At 35.3% G+C, this 20,485-nt stretch overlaps 1 protein-coding gene across 3 annotated transcripts in view; it reads right to left on the bottom strand.

Moving 5' to 3' along the window:
- Positions 1 to 5,776: 5,776 nt before the first annotated feature.
- SGCZ (sarcoglycan zeta) overlaps positions 5,777 to 20,485 on the bottom strand; it is a 1,129,050-nt gene continuing 1,114,341 nt past the window's right edge. For all 3 annotated transcript variants that reach the window (XM_032162422.2, XM_032162424.2, XM_032162423.2), the window contains one exon: positions 5,777 to 11,548. In XM_032162422.2, the coding sequence (XP_032018313.1) occupies positions 11,354 to 11,548 (195 nt within the window). In that variant the 3' untranslated portion in view covers positions 5,777 to 11,353. The remainder of the gene's footprint in view (positions 11,549 to 20,485) is intronic.

Here is a 20,485-nt window from a genome sequence, read left to right as displayed (position 1 = left end):
CCCCCAGTAGAATGTGATTACACAATGGGCACGCATTCATATAACTCAGGACATCAAGGTTCACATTTCCCATCATTAGAGTCCCCTTTTGAGATTTTTGGAGCGAGTGGGCGTTCCAAAATAAAAAAAAAAAAAGGAGATGCTTAGTACTGGGTCATCCTCACCCTCAAACTAGCCTAGTTTTCCTCATGCCACCGGTAGGTAAAATCAACAGGAATGATGGTCTGTGTTAAAATAGAATTTGTCCAATATCATGAGATAGTATCTTACATGTGAAGCATTGAAAATGTAGTATCAGTTCGGGATTGAGAATGCAACTGTAGATTTAAAAATTACAGTAAAAGTTTATTCTTGCTTTTTATTTCTCTAGTTACAGCATTCTTTTATCCATTTGAAGTCTAGTATAATATCTTAGTCACTCATCTCTTGACTGTTTTCCTAATTGACACCCTGGTATTCAAATGTTCGGGGAGGCGCATATCCTACTACAGAAGGCCTTTATAATTAGAAATGATAAACTTCTTATTTTTAACACACTTGTCATAATAAATGAGACTCAGCCTGTTACCATGCCATTGCTTAGTTTCTTTATAGAATTTTCCACATCATGACATTATCTTGTTTATTTATTTTTATGTTATTTTTGGTCTCCATTTCTCCCACTGCCCAAAAGCTCCAGGAGAGTTTGGCCTTGCCTATCCTTGTTTGATTGACCAGGTTGTTCAGCAGCACCTAGAATAATGTGTGATCTATGGATGTGCTTGTTACTATTTATTAAATACATGAGCAAATGAATGAACTAAAATATTTAAAAAGTAATAGATTAATTTCTCTGAAACACAACTTTCTTTTCTATAAAACTTGTATTAGTTGAACTTATTCCAAAAATTATTGAGATTATAATTTTAAAAGTAATGAATTATCTTAATTCATTATACAATAAACAATATATGCTTAATTCATGTTAGTTCATTTACTTTTATCTTTGAACAGCATACTACCAAGTAAGGTTGTTATCCAGAACTCAGATAACTTCCATAACCCAGATAATTCCATTGGGTACTTTGAATTACATAACGGACCATAATTTGTCAAATGGTTGACAATGTGCCATCTCAGTTGCCACCTTCCTTATTCCTTTCATTTCAGTACATAGCTCCATGTGTTATACTTCTATATTAGAGTTAAAAAAATGATAGCACAGGATTAAAATACGTTAAAACTGTAAAGGATACTAAAATAACATTGATGCATCTAAAAAATATTTGGCATTCAATCCCCTTATTTTACCATCAGGAAACAGGCCCAGTGTTGAGCTGAAAGACTTGAGATCATCTGACTGCAAAAATAGAACAGATGTGCTACAGTTAGTCAATCATTCCAGAACTTTGACGTTACAAATGATCATGCTACTTTCCTGGAGAGCTTAAACTTATTCCTAAACCATTCTCAATATCCAGGGTCCCTTTTTGATAGCCCTTTTCAACTGATCAGAATTAGCATGCCAAGTGAAATCCATGTACAATCACATCTTGTCTAAACTTCTCACTTAGATTAGGTGTATATAGATTATTGAATGATACCTAAAATGAAACACAGGAATTAAAATCTGATTTTTTTACTTCAAATTTACTGATACTCCTTTTGAAAAAATCAAGTTCATTTTACTTATGGATTTTTATTTCTTCAAGATAAATAACAAGTCATTACAAAATAAATACAGACTTCAAAAGATGAAATGTAAAAGGAAACATATATTTATTCTTTTAATTTTTTAATTGGAAGTTTTCAATTTATGAATTTTTGTCTGTTAGACTTTTGCTTTGAGGTAATAACTTATTAAATTTGTTTTTCAAGACTTTCAGCTTACTTTTAGATATTGACTTCATATTCTGTGCTGTGCATTCAAAACTTAGTGGAATGTCACTAAATCAGCTATAAATTCAAGATGATCTATAAAATCTAATTTAGTAATTCAGTTGATCCAATGAAACAAAGTATTATGTATTTCTCAAATTTTGGCTCTTTCTTTGGCTTTATATTTCCTTAATTAATTTTGAAAGCTAATAGGTGACTTTCCTTATGATGTCTCAAAGGCTTTAGTTGTGGTGCCCAGTGAATTCAGAATCTTGTAGCGAGTTGTAAATAGTAGGAAAGTACTGGGTTTATCATGTTCTTAAAATTTAAATAGAGTTTAACCAAGACTTTTTATCTACAATACTTTTAAAATTGTTACTCTGTTACATTGCAGATCAACTCATCTGTAGACACTATTATATAATACACATAAAATTGTATAACAAGAGAAACTAGATGCCTTTTTGGAAAAATATCTGGCTAGTTCACAGATGCTTTGTATCCATTCTATTTTTGTTCGACGTTTTACACATCTTGGTATTTTACGCATATTTTAAGGATTCATAATTATGAATCAATTGAGGTTTTCATGCTTTGCAGTGCTCTGAGCAGTCCCATATCTTCTGTAACTGTTAAGTAAATAGATAAAAGCAACACAATTATTAATAAAGATCTAATAGTTTCAATAAAATTAATTTTAATAATGTTAAAATTTTAATAAAATTAACACATCATGTTTTCTTTATTCATCCTTGAATAAATACTTTGACCATAATGTCTTTTAGATTTAACATAGGGAAACATTTTATATGTTATGAATAAATGGTGTATATGTTCTCAAATGTTGAGAATGACATATCTATACCATTTCCCCTTAAATCTTTGGCCTACAAGAAACTTAAATAAGGCCGGGCACGGTGGCTCACACTGGTAATCCCAGCACTTGGGGAGGCCGAGGCGGGCGGATCACGAGGTCAGGAGATCGAGACCACGGTGAAACCCCGTCTCTACTAAAAAATACAGAAAATTAGCCGGGCGTGGTGGCGGGCGCCTGTAGTCCCAGCTACTCCGGGAGGCTGAGGCAGGAGAATGGCGTGAACCCGGGAGGCGGAGCTTGCAGTGAGCCGAGATCGTGCCACTGCACTCCAGCCTGGGCGACAGAGTGAGACTCCGTCTCAAAAAAAAAAAAGAAACTTAAATATACATGTAATATTCAACACACTAACTAGTGATTTTGTTTATCATTTTTGTTATTTCTGTCTCCTCGATGGTTTCCCTTTAATATTTTTGTCTTACTCCATATTGTAAGAAAACTTACATCCTTCTGGAAACAGCTGTAGAGAGAAAATAAATAACTTAGAAAATATGGCTAGATCTACTACAAATATCTGCAAAAACTAATTTGATGTAATATTTAGTTGTAGCTTATAAAATATACTAAGCATTATTTTTGGAGCAAGCCAGTTTACTCATTTTAGCTTCATGATTTGTATGCACCACTTAAAAAAATTAGTGATTTGGCCATGTTTTTGAGAAAATTTTTAGTATATATTTATAATCTGCACTTAAATCTTTTTTTCTGACATAGTCTTTCTCTTTTTTGTATCCACGGTATTTCTTTGAGTGATGAAAAAACTAGAGGTTCAATTTATATTTTAAATAAATCAAGTGATTCCTTTTTTCACTTAGAACAATTTTTATTAGCTGAATATGGTTGAATATGTTAACTAAAAAAAAGTATTAGTGAGTACTATAAAATAAAAGTTTCTCCGTTACCATAAAACGTGCTTTCGTGGCGAGTAATAATTCTGACTAAGAGGGACAGAGAAATGTAAAACAATACCTTCGCATCAAATTTTGTCATGTGACCTCCCCAAAGAGGGTAAGCTTCTACCTGGTAATTAGAAGAAGTAACAGGAACGTTTAAAATTCACACAGGTGCTGTTTACTAGATCCGTTATTTTAGTGATACAGCAATCATGGTGATATTATTTTAGTGATACACCAGTTGATGAAAACATCAATATAGTATTGCACTGAATTACCTGGCTGAATACCCATTCCCAACCTCCATTCTCCATAGTCCCATGTGAAATAATAAGAACGTATATATCAGTCCCTGTCCCTGGTTCTTAACATAGACCACCTAAAAGCCCTGTAAGTAGGGATCCTAGGAGAACTTTTTGTTTTCATATTCGGTATTTAAGCCAGTTCCTGACACAGAATTCCTAAGACCTTGGTAGTTTCCTGAGTGATAGTAGTGTCTTTTGTTCAAATGAGATGCCTCTTTGTGGGCTCCTAGAAGGAAGCTGGTCACCAGGAAGACCAAGCCATGACTAGAAGCTTGGGACTGACAGCCTCACTTTCCAATTTGTAGCAGGAGGTGGGGGTGGGAGGATTGGAGTATATAATTAATCATTCCTATGTGATGAAGCCTCCATAAAAATTCCCAATCTATGAGGTTCAGAGCTTCTGGGTTGATGAACACATCCATGTGCTGTGAGAGTGACAAGCCCCAACTCCCTGCCCTCTGGACCCTTTTAAACCTCACCTTACATGCCTTTTCATCTGGCTGTTCATTTGTGTCCTTCAAAATACTCTTTGTAATAAATCGGCAGTAGGAAATAAACGTTTTCCTCAGTTCTGTGAGCCAGTCTAGCAAATTATCAAATCCAAGAAGGGGTCATGGGATTTGTACCCCATTCAGACAGAAATTGTGGGTAACCTGGGGTCATATTACTTGTGACTGGGGTCTGAAAAAGGGAGAAATCTGTGGGAATTAGCCCTTAACCTATGGCATCAGTGCTAATTTCAGTTGGCATTGAAATGGAATTAAATAGTAGGACGTGCAGCTGGCATGGGAGTATTGGTTATTGTGGGGAAAAACTACCCATCTGATCAGTGTTGAGTGTGGGTGTAGAAAAACTGCTTTTTCCTTATTTGCCCCACTATTAAGAGACAAGAGATTACCAAATTCAGGCATTAGTATGGTTGGTAAGTGGCCTAAGAATCTGCTGGAAACAAGTATTCAAGTATTTGGTTGCACACATATCTGAACCATCCAAAACTTTCTTGGAAATTAAGTAAAGTCATAGAATAGATATGCTTCCCTGTGCTGAAAGCACTCATTTGTGTTCTGTTTAGATTTAATATTTGGAAGTCTTCATGAGGAATGTAAATGGTTCTGTTTTTGTTTGTAGCTAATATCTGGAACGGTGTGTAGAGATGCTTTGACAGCAAAGAAAAAAAGCTAATAGTGACTCTTTGGGGGGGAAAAAGTTTCCCGTGAATACTGATTCTGTCTTTGTTTTGGAAACAGTGTGGCACAATGTCACTTTCAAGTTATATACAATATTGGACTGGATATATTGCTAAAAGTTAACAAAGTCCATGCCATGGCCTCAAGTCCTCCTGGATTAAGAGATAATGTAACAAGGAAATGAAGAAATACATCAAATAAGTAATGATTAGCATGTGTTTATATTATTGTATATATATTGTATTATATTCACCATTGCATATATGTGTATTTTTCTGTGTAATATGATTATGTATATGTAGGGGTATAAGTCTGTGCACATAGTAGTTTTTTTGATCCTATCCCAAAAATCAAATCAGAGGGACTCTAGAATGAAGAAACTATTAGCTAATTCTTTGATAAACTGTGGTGATTTTATCGTTAAAATTCTTCAGTTTTATTGGTCGTATATTTAAAAGGGACAATATGTCCAGGTTTTCATACGAGAAGTATTTTACCCAGTATAGATACATGGATTAAACTTAATATTTTAAAACATACATCTTAATATAATTGATTTTTAAAATACAGAATTGAAAAGGTCTCTACTCAGTAATACTCATACCCCTCTTCTTTGAACTATTTTTAAAAATTCAAGAAAATAAATGAAATGATAGCATGTAAGTTTTTATCCTGTTTTGACTATCACATTTAATCATGGTTACATAGTAGCACCAAAATTAGGACAAATTACAAGAATCACAGGAGAGATCTTAAATTATATGAGCTCACTGCATGCTTCAAAAGGTCTCATTTCAGAGAAAAAAAGTTTTCCAACTGCCAAAACTTTGCTGCATTTTCTCTCCCCCAAAATATACCCCAATTAAGTTCCATCTAAACAAAAGATACAATAGACTGATTTTTGAATAGATATGTTATCTACAGTTTATAGGACAGACAGTCCATTTAAATAGAAAAAAGTCATTTTACATAAAGCAAGATAGAGTACAAAAGCACAGCTTTTGTAATTTTGGTAATATTGCAATTTTACAAACATGTTGCATAGTATGTGTAAGAAAATAGTTCCATTTTTCATATATCTATATATACAAGAAAACATTTACATGAAAGTACAAAACAAAATAAATGAATAGTGGACCTGATTTAAAGAATTGTATAAGTAACGAGACACTCAAACTCCAAATTACATATCTCCATTGTTAATGCATGTCCTTGCCCATCTTTAACCCTGTTTGGCTTTTATTTATAAATATGCAAACAAATGAGATATTAAGACTGAAAAAAAAAAAAACAAAAAAGAACTACAGTTCTTTATACCTCATTTCCTTTAATGGTTTTCATGGTTTTCATTGGCTTTCTCAAAATGCAGAGCCACCTCAGTTAACAATTTAAAAATAGCCCTCTGGTTCTACAAGTATTTCAAATTAATTTTATTCTCCAAATAATGTTCAGCAAGCAGTGAAAGTTGAAACTCAGCTGAGTAGATCCATCCTGGGCCCATTTTGGGATACGGTCTTTCTATATAGGTTTTATGAATACCAAGGAGTTTGTTATGCATGTATAAAAGAAAAGTGGACCACACTAATGATGTTTCCCTTCTGAAACAAAAGCATTCCTTAATTTCTACAACTCAGAATCATCCAAGAAGGATGTTTTCTACCTCATGTTATAATTATAAGCCCCCCTATTCATTTGAATAAATTAGTAGGAGCAGCAGTGTTTTAGAGTTAAATACAATAGAAATCCCATTCTTTGGTCTTTGACATTTAAACGACTAATAAATTTCAGTATAAAACAACATGAATAACAGTGTTCAATTAAGTTATAGATTATGATTATTTAAAATGAATACAAATGCAGTTTTCCTTTGTGATAATGATACTTTGCAGTGTTCATTACTGTAATATACACCAGTACATAGAGCAAATAATTTCTCCATGTGTCTTTAAATATGATCACATGAACAATTCTTATTAGACCACAGCTATTTGAAGAATTAGGTGACAAGACCTCACTCATATAAAACTCAAACATGAATTTGGCTTTGATGGTTTTATAGAAAATTTGGCCATTAAATACTTTCAATGATTTTAATAATTTAACATTATTATGTTGACATTCTCTGCTATGAAATACAACACTCATATGCATTAGACACTCTCCAGGCTATTGCTGCTTCATACAGAGATGCCATGTTTGCAATGAAATAATTTATTAGGAGTTTTATTGTATCAAATGCTATTTTTGTAAAATGAGGCATTCTCTGATTGAGTCATTTGATAGAATATGTAGGAATTTTGAATGGAAAAAAATGTTATAAACAGTTCAGCAATCAACCTCTGTGATCACATTATCATTTCTTCAAAAGATCACTGCTTTTTAGCTTTATGGAGGTAATAAATCAACAGAATGTTTATATTTGGTTAATATTTCTATTAATTTCCTCAACAGTCATTTTGAATAAGATCCAAATGCATTATTTTCCTTTTTAACGTCAACCATATTAATCCTGTTAACCAAGCATGAGTTTTCCAAAGGAACCCTAATGTTCAAATAGGAAGAGTATAAAAGGGAGTACAAAAAAGAGCATAGGAAGTAGCGCCTCAAAAACGTTTGCATTTCAACATTTATAAGCGGCTTTTTAAGGTGCAGAAGATCAGAAATGCTAGTTCAGATATGGCTACTTAACCTAAGATTTATGAGTACTTCCTTAAATGAATCAGAAAAATTTTAAAATGTGACTAAAGGAAATGTCTAGTTTGATATACCCCTCTCACAGATAAGTGAACTCTGACCAGCGTAATTAAATATATGTCTTAAGTAGGTAAGTTCACATGACTAGTCAGGGGCAGAACTAGAACTGGAATTGCTGGCTCCATTTTCTGAGATCTGAAGTACTGTAATCTAAGATTCCCAAGTTACAGTAAAATTTGAAGTAATTGTCTTAAACTCTTAAATAATTATGTGCCAAATTATGAAGCATATCATTCACCATAAAATATATATATTTTAGACATATATGTGTGTGTATGTGTGTGTATGACTAATAAGTACCGGATAGAAATTTTGGAAATGTTGAACAAGAGACGCAGGAAATTTGGAAGTTTTTGTTGTTCTTGCTGTTTTTTTGAAGTTTTTAATTGAAACCTTCTGAAAAAGAAAAGAATAACGTGTCCTCTTTGCATCTTTCCTTTTGATCCCCCAAACCTGAATTCAAATACATCTCAGTTTATCAATTCCTGGCAAATAACTTAAATGCTAGCAATACTACCAACCTGTTTTTCTTCTTTCCTTTGTTCCTTCCTGGAGTACACTGAGTATGAAGTTATTAAGATACGGGTAAGAAGATAGCTTAGTTGTATCCATGTAGTACACTATAAGGGACTCATTTTTCTCAGTGTCTGTCATTTGGGGAAGATGAAATTTATATCATATAAGTAAACTGCATTATATGTATATATACTGTAACATAAAGATGGTACTGGGAAAACATCATCTGTTAGGGTAGTGTGCAAGTAAGGGACCACTGTATTTAAAAAAATAGGCTTTTTTCTGTCTAAATGTGGAAAACGACATTTGGGGCCATTCTTCTAAGCCTTCACCATAAGCTTGATCTCTCTGAGGCGGGGATCTTCTCTTAGATTCAGAAATCTGAAACAGCTAGTCAAATGACTTAAAGCAGTTATTTGCTGTTGAATAGGAAAGCCATCGCTATCACCATATTTCCTACTGTACTGAACAGATAGATTTGTTATATCATCTGGATACGGTCTAAAGCTCTCAGGCTTGTAAGTTACTTTTGAATTGTGTCTACACTTCTCAGAATACATTTGAATTAAAAATGTGACAGTCCCTCACTGGAATTGGTTTTTACATATTTTTTTCTCACTATTTTTTTTCATCTTTTCTCCTCTTATGGCATATAATTTAAATATTCAGTTTTCTCTTTTGCCTTCTGTAATATTTGTACTTGAAATTAGAACAGGTTGGAATAGAAAGAAACCCCAAGAGACTATTTCATTCAATACTTTTGCTGTGAAGTTGAGTAAATTGAAGCCTGGAGAGATTCTCAAACTGCCTAAAACAGCTCAATTGATTAGTAGAAGACAGCTGAGATTTAGAAACAGGGCCAGTTCCTAATCAAAAGAATTATTCCCATTTGACTTTGAAAGTTTCTAATTGTTCTAATGAAAGGATGATTAGAACTTGAATATGTCTTAAATTACTATATAATGTTTTCCTTAAAAGTCCCTAATATAGTGATTAGCACACATAATTTCTCAACATTTTCTGTATTACAGTTTATTTTGCAAGGACCAATGTGAGATTTCTTATATTAAATTCTTATTTTAATATAAATTAAACTCTTGTATTATGAGATAACTTTGTAAGCAATTGTATATCATAATTCTTATTTCAATATTGATTTAATTATATAATAACACCCAAATATAAATCACATTTTATTTTAAAAATAATAAAAGTAAATTAGCCTTTGAACCCTTCTGCTGAGTACAGTGGAAATGAGCTTTTTCAGTTATTTCATATGCTAGGTTATGCGAACAAGATAATTCTGGTCAAATGTTTCACTTTTCTTCTTGCATCGCCAGTATTTCTACTTTCACTAACCACATCTTTGCAACAAGTTCTAATCTCCCAGTTCACTCTGAGCTGTAGACACCTGAACTCCAAAGAAAGATTCTACAGCCGTTAATCCCAAAAAAGAAGTTTCAACACAACTGTTGACAGCGTGCATGCGGGAGAAAAAAGTTGATTGACATGTGAAAATTCAGGACTTACCTTATAGTAATTAAGTCATCTTCCCATAATAGGAAATTCTTAATACAGTTTTACATTCTTTGACTCTGTAAGTTTCAAGAATTTGAGTTAAAAGGTGTTGTGATAAATGAATATTCAATATTCTGGAGTTGTTTACTAAGAGATCATATACAAAAATAAGCATTGGAAAATGAAAAGAACTATAATTTTTGAGGTCAGGGTAGCCTAACAATCTAATAAAAGTAAATATACGTTAACAGCTGAATAGAAATGGGACTAAATCCCTAAAATATGAATCTAGCGAAGTAAACACATTTTCAATATTTATTAGTATCTGTCATTTTTACTGTTTAGTCAAGAAATTTTAAGTTGACTTCTAACTTCTTTAAATCTTAACCTCCAATAAAAAATAAATGGAGAATAATTCTGAAGATGATACCCCAATGGAAGGTGAATTTATTCTTAGTATTATGCATCACATTAGTATTGTTTATTTAGAGGATGTTTGAATTTCAGCAGTTAGAATCAAATGTAGAGTGAGTGGAGCAAACAAAAATTATACTGTTAAAACCTAGGTGTAAAGGATAGCATGTGAATTTTTTAAAAATGATCTATGGATTTAATACCATCAACATGCCCTTCTTAATCCTATCTTATATTGCAATAAATTAGATGTTTTGTTAAAAGTAAATACGTCACATGCAGTAGCCATGTAAATACTATATAAGGCCATCCAGATCTGACGAATGACATTATAATGGCATTTTGTTAATTCTGTAAAGGATATATGGCTGAGTGCTTTCAAAATTACCTAATGTACAAAATTCTAGACTGAGTAGACAAAGAGTAACAACACATTGAAATTAAAGAAACAGAAAGAAAACTCAGGGAGAGATTCTGTATTGTTTTGTTTTGTTCTGTTAAAAACCATGTATTGAATTTAAATTTTAGTAAAGCAAGCATTACATAATGCTTTAAAATTTTAAAAGTCGGGGATAAAAGTTTACATCCAAAAAGATGAATGGAAAATTGTGCTTTCAGAATGTAGAATAAGTTTTCTTACAGGGTTAACCATTTCATCTTGTCATTGGATACTGGGAATTTCATTTATGCAATGTATATATGTGCAGTTCATATCCAGGTCCTGCAAAAATCTAAAACTGTGTGCTTCACTTCGCGTAGCAAAGGCACCTATGTTATTCTCCCTTTTGAGCAAAAGTCATGATCCAGTTTTCCTGCTGATGACGCTTTTTCCACTGCTGTGTCAATCACACCCTCTGTGTTGAGCAGTACAGTAAATCACAAGAGAAGGTGGTGGCGAATCCCTGCTCACACTGGAAGTTGCTCTGTGGACCATTCGAAGAAGCTCTGGACTGATCACAAGGGAAACCGAGCAGAACTGTGAAGCAGACGGACAGGAACAAAAGGCTATTCTGGTGTGAGGAGAAATCAGTCACTTCAGCTCCACAAGCAGATGTTGCTACTGGACTGACAGGTGGAACCTACTCCTGCTGGAGAAAGGTAAAGTTTGCCATTGGGGCAGACGCAGAGTTCATACACTGTCTGTCGAGAACTTGAGGAGCTGGGTGAAGAAGATGAGAAGGAGCCAGTTGGTAGATTTCCCAGCTTGATTGTCTCTGCATTTAAAAATATCTATGGGAAAAAAGAAATTGCATTATAATTCATTTTAGAAATCCAAATTCCTCAGAGCATCGAGTAATCTATGTCCCTCCTCAACATGGTCTAATAAGGAAGTCGACACAACAAACAATTCTGTGGTTTAGCTGCCATGCTTTGTTGAACAAACAAATTACATTCCTACAGTAGAGTCCGAAATATCTGCAGCTTTCTTCCCCTTTGGGAGATGGTGCATTCTGACAGAAAGCCCTCCTCAATCTGAAAAGCAACATCATACAATATGCTTAAGGGGCCAAGCCAGTTACTTAAACACCACAGAAAATTGATGATTTAGACAGAGTCTCTCAATTTAATTTCTTAACCATGCCTGGTATACAGAATATGCAAAGAAATAAGGATATCAATAGAGATCACAATACTGAACAGGGGGCAATTAATTTTAAAAAATCTCGGTCTATTTTTTTTGGAATATATTCCCATTTACATCATGTTCTATGTCTTTTTTTTTTATACCTTAAGTTCTGGGGTACATGTGCAGAATGTGCAGGTTTGTTACATAGGTATACACGTGCCACGGTGGTTTGCTGCACCCATCAAACTGTCATCTACATTAGGTATTTCTCCTAATGCTATCCCTCCCCTAGCCCCTCACCCCCTGACAGGCCCCAGTGTGTGATGTTCCCTGCCCTGTGTCCCTGTGTTCTCATTGTTCACCTCCCACTTATGGGTGAGAACATGCAGTGTTTAGTTTTCTGTTCTTGTGTTAGTTTGCTGAGAATGATGGTTTCCAGCTTCATCGATGTCCCTGCAAAGGACAGGAACTCATCCTTTTTTATGGCTGCATAGTATTCCATATGTATATGTGTTACATTTTCTTTATCTAGTCTATCGTTGATGGACATTTGGGTTGGTTCCAAGTCCCTCCTATTGTGAAGAGTGCCACAATAAACTTAAGTGTGCATGTGTCTTTATAATAGAATGATTTATAATCCTTTGGGTATATACCCACTAATGGGATGGCTGGGTCAAATGGTATTTCTAGTTCTGGATCCTTGAGAAATCCCCTCACTGTCTTCCACAATGGTTTAACCAATTTACACTCCCACCAACAGTGTATTTCTCCACATCCTCCCCAGCATCTGTTGTTTCCTGACTTCTGAATGACTGCGTTCTAACTGGCCTGAAATGGTATCCCATTGTGGTTTTGATTTGCATTTCTCTAATGACAGTGATGATAAGCATTTTTTCATGTGTCTGTTGGCTGCATAAATATCTTCTTTTGAGAAGTGTCTGTTCATATTCTTTGCCCACTTTTTGATGGAGTTGTTTGCTTTTTTTCTGTAAATGTGTTTAAGTTCTTTGTAGGTTCTGGATATTAGCCCTTTGTCAGAAGGATAGATTGCAAAAATTTTCTCCCATTCTGTAGGTTGCACATTCACTCTGATGATAGTTTCTTTTGCTGGGCAGAAGCAGTTTAGTTTAATTAGATCCCATTTGTCACAATTGCTTTTGGTGTGTTAGTCATGAAGTCTTTGCCCATGCCTATGTCCTGAATGGTATTGCCTAAGTTTTCTTCTAGGGTATTTGTGGTTTTAGGTCTTATGTTTAAGTCTTTAATCCATCTTGAGTTAGTTTTTGTATAAGGTGTAAGGAAGGGATCCAGGTTCAGCTTTCTGCATATGGCTAGCCAGTTTTCCCAACACCATTTATTAAATAGGGAATCCTTTCCCCATTGCTTGTTTTTGTCAGGTTGGTGAAAGTTCAGATGGTTGTTGATATCTAGTGTTATTGCTGAGGCCTCTGTTCTGTTCCATTGGTCTATAGATCAGTTTTGGTACCAGTACCATGCTGTTTTGGTTACTGTAGCCTTGTATTATAGTTTGAAATCAGGTAGCATGATGCCTCCAGCTTTCTTCTTTTTGCTTAGGATTGTCTTGGTTATGTGGGCTCTTTTTTGGTTCCATATGAAATTTAAAGTAGTTTTTTCCCATTGTGTGAAGAATGTCAATGGTAGCTCGATGGTGATATCATTGAATCTATGAATTACTTTGGGCATTATGGCCATTTTGACGATATTTTTTAATACTCATTAAAGTGTATGGACTCTTAATCCAAAGGGTATACTAAGTAGCTGACATGGTTTGGCTGTGTCCCCATCCAAACCTCATCTTGAATTGTAACTCCCATAATTCCCATGTATTGTTGGAGGGACCCAGTGGGAGATAATTAAATCATGGGGGCAGTTTCCTGCATAGTGTTCTTAGGGTAGTGAACAAGTCTGAAAAGATCTGATGTTTTTATAAGGGGAAACCCCTTTCACTTGGTTCTCTCATTCTCTGTTGCCTGCCACCATGTAAGATGTGCCTTTTGCCTTCTGTTGTGATTGTGAGGCCTCCCCAGCCTCGTGGAAGTGTGAATACATTAAATATCTTTTTCTTTAAAAAATACCCAGTCTTGGGTATGTCTTTGTCAGCAATGTAAAAACCAATACAGTAGCTAATCGGCACAGTGAACAATATATAATTATTTTCTATAATTAGATTTGAAGTCTCCATCTATTACTTATGTTCAGTACCTACTTCGATAAATCTTCTAATTTGGAAAATGCTGTATTCTAAATCACAGACTCACCACTTTGAGGGACAGTGATCGTATGGCTCTGTCATGCATGGAGAAAGTTTCAGAAAAAGAAAAAAACAGATCTTGAATTTGAGCAAAGAAACAGCTCTCTCCAGCTGTTTCTTGTTTCCACTGATATATAGCTTATGATTGTCTGAAGGATATCCCTAAATTGACAGGAGTAGGAGAGAATATTCTGCTTTCTCTATCTTTGCCCTCCCTCATCTAAGTTCCATTTGTTTTGTACTAGGACTCCTGTAATAGTCCCCTACCTGGCCTCCTGGTGGCCCATTTTTGTCCTCCTTTCATTGACTTTACATATGGCTAGAGTGAACTTTTAAGAAATGCAAATCAAATAATCTTGCTACACTGCTCAAAACACTTTGATGTCATCCCCCACACTTCAGTTGGATCCTAATGTCTTTCCATGGCCCAAAGGCCCTACCTACAAGATCTGGCCTATCTCTCTAACATCATTTCCTGTAATTCTTCCTCTTGCTCCAGTTCTTGCATTTTCTCAAAAATAGCAAAAGCACTATGGGCTCACAGCATTTTTACTATTTCCTCCAACTGAAATACTTTTCTCCAGAGATTTAATGCGTGGGGGGAGATATTAACTGGGTGGGTGTAAAACATGGATGGGAGGGAGATTTCCACTCTTTTGATGCTTTTTAAATATCTGAACTATAAGACTGTATTGCACACTAAAGTTAAGCCGGAAAAAGAATTCATACATCACAAGTATATATATTTTAGGTTAATTTGGATGCAAACAAATTTGCTCCAATTCTCGCAAAGGTCACCTCCTTGGAAATAACTTTTCTAAATAAACACTCTACTAAAATAATGCTAATCCTTCTTCTCTCATTAACAGGTATACTGTTCTCTATAGTAAAAGTCCATTTGTAATGTTACGTTTGTATTCATTCATTGTTTGTTTCTTCTACTTACATTAAGATCCATGAGGATAGGGCCTGTCTTTGGTTCATCCATATAGAATAGGGCATGGAATTGTAAAGTCCATAAATTACACGATGCTTTTTATTCACCTTGAACACATCTCTCCCCTCTAAGTTACAAACACACCCTCCAACCAAGCCTAGTTCATCTGTTTTCTCCTCCATATACCTTTCCCTGATGGCCCAAGATAGAAAAACCCTTTTTTAAACTATAAGTTTTATTAAAAAAACCCTTTTTTAACATCTGCAGAATATGCAGGTTTGTTACATAGGTATTCATGTGCCATGGTGGTTTGCTGCACCCATCAACCCATCATCTACTTAGGTATTTGTCCTAATGCTATCCTTCCCCTAGCCCCCCATGCCAGAGAGGACCCAGATGTGATGTTCCCCTCCCTGTGTCCATGTATTCTCATTGTTCAACTCCCAATTATGAGTGAGAACATGCAGTGTTTGGTTTTCTGTTCTTGTGTTAGTTTGCTGAGAATGATGGTTTCCAGCTTCATCCATGTCCCCGCAAAGGACATGAACTCATCATTTTTTACGGGTGCATAATATTCCATGGTGTATATGTGCCACATTTCCTTTATCGAGTCATTCATTGATGGGCATATGGGTTGGTTCCAAGTCCCTGCTATTGTGAACAGTGTGGCAATAAACATACTTGTGTCTGTGTCTTTATAGTAGAATGATTTATAATCCTTTAGGTATAATCTCAATAACGGGATTGCTGGGTCAAATGGTATTTCTGGTTCTAGATCCTTGAGGAATTGCCACACTGTCTTCCACAATGGTTGAACTAATTTACACTCCAACAGTGTAAAAGCATTCCTATTTCTCCACATCCTCACCAGGATCTGTTGTTTCCTGACTTTTTAATGATCACCATTCTAACTGGCGTGACATGGTATCTCATTGTGGTTTTGATTTGCATTTCTCTAATGACCAGTGATGAAGAGCTTTTTTCATGTGTTTCTTGGATGCACAAATATCTTCTTTTGAGAAGTGTCTGTTCATATCCTTTGCCCACTTTTTAATGGGTTTTTTCTTGTAAATTTGTTTAAGTTCTTTTTAGACTCTGGATATTAGCCCTTTGTCAGATGGATACATTGCACAAATTTTCTCTCATTCTGCAGGTTGCCTGTTCACTCTGATGATAGTTTCTTTTGCTCTGCAGAAGCTCTTTAGTTTAATTCGATCCCATTTGTCAATATTGGCTTCTGTTGCCATTGCTTTTGGTGTTTTAGTAATGAAGTCTTTGCCCATGCCTATGTCCTAAGTTTTCTTCTAGGGTTTTTTGGTTTAGGTCTTATGTTTAAGTCTTTAATCCATCTTGAATTAATTTTTGTATAAGGTGTAAGGAAGGGATCCAGGTTCAGCTTTCTGCATATGGCTAGCCAGTTTCCCAACACCATTTATTAAATAGGGAATCCTTTTCCCATTGCTTGTTTTTGTCAGGTTTGTCAAAGTTCAGATGGTTGTAGATGTGTGGTGTTATTTCTGAGGCCTCTGTTCTGTTCCATTGGTCTGTATGTCTGTTTGTTTTGGTACCAGTACCATGCTCTTTTGATTACTGTAGGCTTGTAGTAAAGTTTGAAAACGGGTAGCATGACATGATGCCTCCAGCTTTGTTCTTTTTGCTTAGGATTGTCTTGGCTATGCGGGCTCTTTTTTGGTTCCATATGAAGTTTAAAGTAGTTTTTTTCCAATTCTTTGAAGAATGTCAATGGTAGCTTGATGGGGATAGCATTGAATCTATAAATTACTTTGGGCACTATGGCCATTTTCATGATAATGAGTCTTCTTATCCATGAGCATGGGATGTTTTTGCATTTGTTTGTCTCCTCTCTGATTTCCTTGAGCAGTGGCTTGTAGCTCTTGAAGAGGTGCTTCACATCCCTTTTAAGTTTTATCCCTACGTATTTCATTCTCTTTGTAGCACTTGTGAATGGGAGTTGACTCATGATTTGAGTCTGTTTGTCTGTTATTGGTGTATAAGAACGCTTGTGATTTTTGCACATTGATTTTGTATCCTGAGACTTTGCTAAAGTTGCTTATCAGCTTTTCTAAATATATAATCATGTCATCTGCAAACAATGACAATTCACTTTCCTGTATTCTTAATTGAATACCCTTTATTTCTTTCTTTTGCCTGATTGCCCTAGCCAGATCTTCCAATACCCTGTTGAATAGTGGTGGTGAGAGAGAGCATCCTTGTCTTGTGCCAGTTTTCAAAGGGAATGCTTCCCATTTTTGCCCATTCCTTACGACAAATGGCTGTGGGTTTACCATAAATAGCTCATATTATTTTGAGATACATCCCATCAATATGTAGTTTATTGAGAGTTTTTAGCATGAAGATTGTGAATTTTGTTGAAGGCCTTTTCTGCATCTATTGAGATAATTGTGGTTTTTGTCATTGGTTCTGTTTATGTGATTGATTATATTTACTGATTTGTGTATGTTGAACCAGCCTTGCATCCCAGGGATGAAGCCAATTTGATTGTGGTGGATAAGCTTTTTGTTGTGCTGCTAGATTCGGTTTGCCAGTATTTTATGAGGATTTTTGAATCAATGTTCATCAAAGATGTTGGCCTAAAATTCATTTTTTTTTTTTGTTGTGTCTCTGCCAGGTTTTGGTATCAAGATGATGCTGGCCTCATAAAATGAGTTAGGGAGGATTCCCTCTTTTTCTATTGTTTGGAATAGTTTCAAGAGGGATTGTACCAGCTCCTCTTTGTACCTCCGGTAGAATTCGGCTGTGTATCTCTGGTCCAGGACTTTTTTTGGTTGGTAGGCTATTATTGCCTCAATTTCAGAACTTGTTATTGGTCTATTTAGGTATTCGACTTCTTCCTGGTTTAGTCTTGGGAAGGTGTATGTGTCCAGGAATTTATCCATTTCTTCTAGATTTTCTAATTTATTTGTTTAGAGGTGTTTATAGTATTCTCTGATAGTAGTTTGTATTACTGTGGGATCGGTGGTGATATCCCCTATATCATTTTTTATTGCATCTATTTGATTCTTCTTTCTTTTCTTCTTTATTAGTCTGGCTAGTGGTCTATTTTGTTGATCTTTTCAAAAAACCACCTTCTGGATTCATTGATTTTTTGAAGGGTTTTTTTTGTGTGTCTGTCTCCTTCAGTTCTGCTCTGATCTTAGTTATTTCTTGCCTTCTGCTAGCTTTTAAATGTGTTTGTTTGCTCTTGCTTCTCTAGTTCTTTTAATTGTGATGTTAGGGTGTCGATTTTAGAACTTTCCTGCTTTCTCTTGTGGGCATTTAGTGCTATAAATTTCCCTCTACACACTGCTTTGTGTCCCAGAGATTCTGGTATGTTGTGTCTTTGTTCTCATTGGTTTCAAAGAACATCTTTATTTCTGCCTCCATTTCATGATTTACCCAGTAGTCATTTAGGAGCAGGTTGTTCAGTTTCCATGTAGTTGTGCAGTTTTGAGTGAGTTTCCTAATCCTGAGTTCTAATTTGATTGCACAGTGGTCTGAGAGACTGTTATGATTTCCGTTCTTTTGCATTTGCTGAGGAGTGTTTTACTTCCAATCATGTGGTCAATTTTAGAATAAGTGAAATGTCATGCTAAGAAGAATGTATATTCTGTTGATTTGGGGTGGAGAGTTCTGTAGATGTTTCTTAGGTCTCCTTGGTCCAGAGCTGAGTTCATGTCCTAGATGGCCTTGTTAACTTTCTGTCTTGTCTTGTTGATCTGTCTAATATTGACAGTGGGGTGTTAAAGTCTCTCACTATTATTGTGTGGGAGTCTAGGTCTCTTTGTAGGTTTTTAAGGACTTGCTTTATGAATCTGGGTGCTCCTGTTTTGGGTGCATATATATTTAGGATACTTAGATCTTCCTGTTTCATTGATCTCTTTACCATAATGTAATGCCCTGCTTTGTCTCTTTTGATCTTTGTTGGTTTAAAGTCTGTTTTATCAGAGACTAGGATTGCAACGCCTGCTTTTTTATTTGACTCTCCCATTTCAGTTTATTTTTTTAAATATCTTATTCTGCTGATCACTTACTGGGTATTTTATAGCCATCTTCACATCTTACTTTCCCTGCTAAATACATCCTCCTCAAAGATAGAATCATATTGAATTTTTAGTAATTCCTACCATGTTGAACGCTGCACATACACCTTCTACATAACACAAATAGTTATTCAATAAATGAATACATTATAAAACAAACGAATGGCTGCATTTATCAACAGTATTCAAAGTTAAAAAGCATGATTACACCTTGTGTTTATTGATGTCAAATGTTGAAATATATTACCCCATAGTTACTTCTGTGTTAAGTGACAGGAAAGCAAAGAGAAAGAAATCAATTGGTTCTATTTGTTTTTCTGATGTGGAAGCAAGAAGTGCACAAAACTAAGCACAAACAACAACAAAAAACCAAGGCAATACATTTTGGGGGTATGGATGTTGGGTCTCATTTCTTCTTGCTTGTGATACATGTCGGGCTCTCTTCTCCCCAGGGAATGGGAGATGATTCCTTTTATTGATGGAGTGGAAGAGGAAGTGGGCTTGTGTAGTTCAGTCCCTTTTCAGGAGCTAGCATGTGTGCAGAGGAAAGGCATCCTCAAGCTCTGAAAATGCCAAAAGTATTCTAGGGGCAAACTCTGAGACTGTGGGGTTTAAGTCTACAGGTTTGGAGTTGAGTTCACCTTGAAGAAATATTAAAAGCTGGTGTTTTGGATAAGAAACCTTGACACATACACAGTTAAGGAGGGGGATATGAAAATCTAATGGAGATGTGGAGAAGAGAGCTCATGTGGGATTGATCAGATGACTGTAAGAGTAAGTAAGGATTGCAGGTGACAGCCTTAGAATCAAGCATGAGCTATGGAGGCTTCATCAATGGAGTAAACCTTGACGTACTCAACCCTTATGATGAGTAGCTTGCTTCAGCATAGCCATAACGGTGTTCTCTGGTTCTCCCATCCATTTAGGGGCTGCTTTAGATTGTATTTGGCTATATTACAATGCTTAAAATTCCGTAAGTTTCTGAGATCCAAACCATAGCTCTGCCCATATATAAAGTCATTTTTTTATAATAGATAAACTGATTCATATGGAGTCCTTAGAAAGAGAAAATGATATTGTCTGGGCTTGAGATAGAGGTGTAAGTCATAAGATTAAAGGGGCTGTTATATATTGATTCTTTCCAACATAGCATTCCTGCACCTACCTAGATTTGTACAGCATGGATGAACTTGATCATATCTTTTTCTGTTCTGCCAAGGCAGTGATGCTGTTCACTTTCCAACTTCTAAAATTGATATGGCTCTTCAACATTGTTTTATAAACCATATAATCCATTGGTTCTGGAACTCTTCCCTGCCCTGGGCTCTTA

The sequence above is a fragment of the Hylobates moloch genome, unplaced genomic scaffold (genome assembly GCF_009828535.3).
Source record: "Hylobates moloch isolate HMO894 unplaced genomic scaffold, HMol_V3 SCAFFOLD_8, whole genome shotgun sequence".
NCBI lineage: Eukaryota > Metazoa > Chordata > Mammalia > Primates > Hylobatidae > Hylobates > Hylobates moloch.
This window is presented reverse-complemented; position numbering and strand designations above follow the sequence as displayed.